We start from the raw sequence: 2,682 nt of genomic DNA on the forward strand, positions 1-2,682 counted from the left end.
TCACTCAATGTCCTCTTTATCCTTGTACGGACAAAATGGCGGACTTCAGAACTACTACTACTACTACCACCACCACCACCACCACTACTACTACTACTACTACTACTGCCAATAGATAGATCGATAGATAGGTAAGTCCTCCCACGAGCCACCATTTTCTGTGCCAGGGAGTGTCACCAAAGAAAACGTGGCGAAAGGGTTAGGAATTCGGTAGATAGATAGATTGGTAGATAGAGAGAGAGAGAGAGAGAGAGAGAGAGAGAGAGAGAGATTGGTAAAGATAGATAGATAGATAGGTAGGTAGAGAGATAGGTAGGTAGGTATATAGAGGGAGATATTGGTAGATAGATAGGCAGATAGACTGGTAGGTAGATAAATTGGTAGATAGGTAGGTAGATAGACTTGTAGGTATATAAATTGGTAGATAGGTAGACTGGTAGATAGGTAGACATGGGTAGATAGATATTCATAGACGGATTTTCTGGGAGGTAAATGACACACGACGAGCATCAATTCCGGTGTGGCAGGCGTGGGAGCATCACTGCAGAGCTAGTGAAACTCGGCTGGCGGAACCCTTAGACTTCATGGCCACATCATCTGCTAACGCCTACGACCCGTTGAGGGGGACATCCGACAGCAGATCTGAGCAGCCGGGAGCCCAAAAGATCAGGGGAACCGTGTGTTGGTTCAGCGTCAAGGCTGCCTACGGTTTCATCAGGCGCCGGGACACTTGTGCTGATGTTTTCGTGCTCAGCCGAGCGATCGTTGCACCCAACACACGGCACCTCCAGCGCTCTCTAGGCGAGGGTGAGACGGTGGAGTTTAGTCTATCACAGTCTCCTAAGGGTCCTGAGGCCAGGGAAGTCTCTGGGCCGGGGGGTGTTGCTGTGCAGGGCTCTGCCCATGCACGGCGGCGCCCCACGGCCCAGAGACGCCGGCCTCGCGGTCCTGGGTGTTCTGGGGAGACGAATCTTCTTGTTTCGATGTGTGTCGCTACGGCACAGGCTTTTAGTGGGGGTGACAAGGCCGTTTTGCGCGTTCTCCTTCCTCAGATCTTCAAGGAGAACGGGCTACCTAGCCTTGCCATCCCCCGGAGCTTTGCTGGCAATACACGTTTAACCCTTCATCAGGAGCTTCGTCCCCGGCGGCCGCAGCCGCAGCCGCAGTCACGGCCACGTCCACCTCGGCCTCGCAGTACACCGCGGAAAAGGCTGCGACTGGATGGTCCCCTCAACAGGGCAACTGGCTCGTCTGGCTCCCCCCCCTACTGACCCGGCACCGATCACGGCTATGGAGCTGAACACCGTCACCACCGTTGCTGAGGTCCACCCCTTGCCGTCAGCAGCCGAGGGGGAAAGGACTCCCGTCTCCTTTGCGTCCGACCACCTGGACGTCGAGGGCCCTTCCCCCCCGGTTCCTCCACCTGCAGCGGAGGGCGTGGACCTCACGCCTTCTGCCATCGATCCGCCGCCTGCATGCCCCTCACCTGCCCTCGTTCTACCATCCTCTGCTGAGTCCGACGATGCTGTCTACTCGTGAGCTCCTCGCCGCCAGACTCGAACGCGGCTTAGCTCTAGCTCTAGACCGGGTCCTTGGAGACTCTCAGTTAGGCGTTCCACCTCGCCTTAGGGACTCGGGAGAGCTAGAGCTGTAAGAGGACGTAGATCGTAACTCTGAGTACACAGACATCTCGGACTCTGTTTCCTTCCGCCTGCTGCCCCGCCCTGCCTCGTCGATCATCTAGCAGGCGATCTCACCACCAACCATCGCACCTTCCCCTGCCTCTGCCGCCTTTCCCTCGTTCGCCAGTTTGCTGTCCCCGCTACGCTCTAACTGGAGAGCTTCTTCCTGCTTTTTCCCTGACGGGCTCTCTGTTTGCCCGTACCCCAACGAGTGCGGGGCGAATATCAAACAACAACAACAACACGAAGAGAGAGAGAGAGAGAGAGAGAGAGAGAGATCCATAAACTTGGGGTGATGGATAGATAGATATGCTTGGGATGATGGATAAATAGATAGATAGATAGATAAGATATATACTTGGGATGAGAGAGAGAGAGAGAGAGAGAGAGAGAGTCATAAACTTGGGATAATGGATAGATATACAGTAGATAGATAAACAGACAGATAGACAAACAGACAGATAGATAGATAGATAGATAGATAATCATGGAAGGAAATATGCAAACATTAGTCAGTATTAACAAGCCATTATGAACGGCTCTTCATCCGTCCCGTAGCACTTCTTCGTGACTAGCATCATAATGTTAATGCCTTGTTACAACTCGGTATTCAGTATGGAGAGATAGCAATGTTAGGCCAAGTTAGAGTGATGGGAGTATAGCAAGGAGGCTGATTTTATTGTCTTCGTCTATATATCTTTGCTCTGAGGTGTGGTATCGTTGTTGCTGCTGTTGTTAGCGCATACCTCCGCCAATGCCACTAAAAAGGATCCGAATCTGAATCCATATCCGCCCAAAAACTTTATCAATTCTTTCATGGTCCATGGCCCACCTTTCCACAAAATTTCATTGAAAATCATTTAGAAGTTTTGGAGATATTGTGCGGGAAACGCCGGATCCGGCTTGAAATTTAGTCAATAAATATCTTCAGGATGACAAGCTTAATGGCTTCCTGTAAGCCAGGAAACTATTTACAACGCTGGGTGGGCCAACCCATACG

At 51.6% G+C, this 2,682-nt stretch overlaps 1 protein-coding gene across 1 annotated transcript; it reads left to right on the top strand.

Annotated features, from left to right (window-relative positions):
* The first annotated feature begins 584 nt into the window (after positions 1-584).
* Positions 585-1,271, top strand: LOC145394903 (Y-box factor homolog). The gene is made up of 2 exons (XM_080268658.1): positions 585-854; positions 1,131-1,271. The coding sequence occupies exons 1-2, from the start codon at positions 585-587 to the stop codon at positions 1,269-1,271; spliced, it is 411 nt and encodes a 136-aa protein (XP_080124784.1).
* The last annotated feature ends 1,411 nt before the right edge of the window (positions 1,272-2,682 follow it).

This window comes from Coenobita brevimanus, chromosome 4, assembly GCF_032717465.1.
Source record: "Coenobita brevimanus isolate Jiangsu-jjx chromosome 4, ASM3271746v2, whole genome shotgun sequence".
NCBI lineage: Eukaryota > Metazoa > Arthropoda > Malacostraca > Decapoda > Coenobitidae > Coenobita > Coenobita brevimanus.

Excerpts from the sequence above, each read along its gene's own strand:
- LOC145394903 (XM_080268658.1), top strand. The coding sequence starts at position 585 with ATGGCCACATCATCTGCTAACGCCTACGACCCGTTGAGGGGGACATCC. Across the intron at positions 855-1,130 it reads AGTCTCCTAAGGGTCCTGAG|GAGCTTCGTCCCCGGCGGCC; the intron begins GCCAGGGAAGTC and ends ACCCTTCATCAG.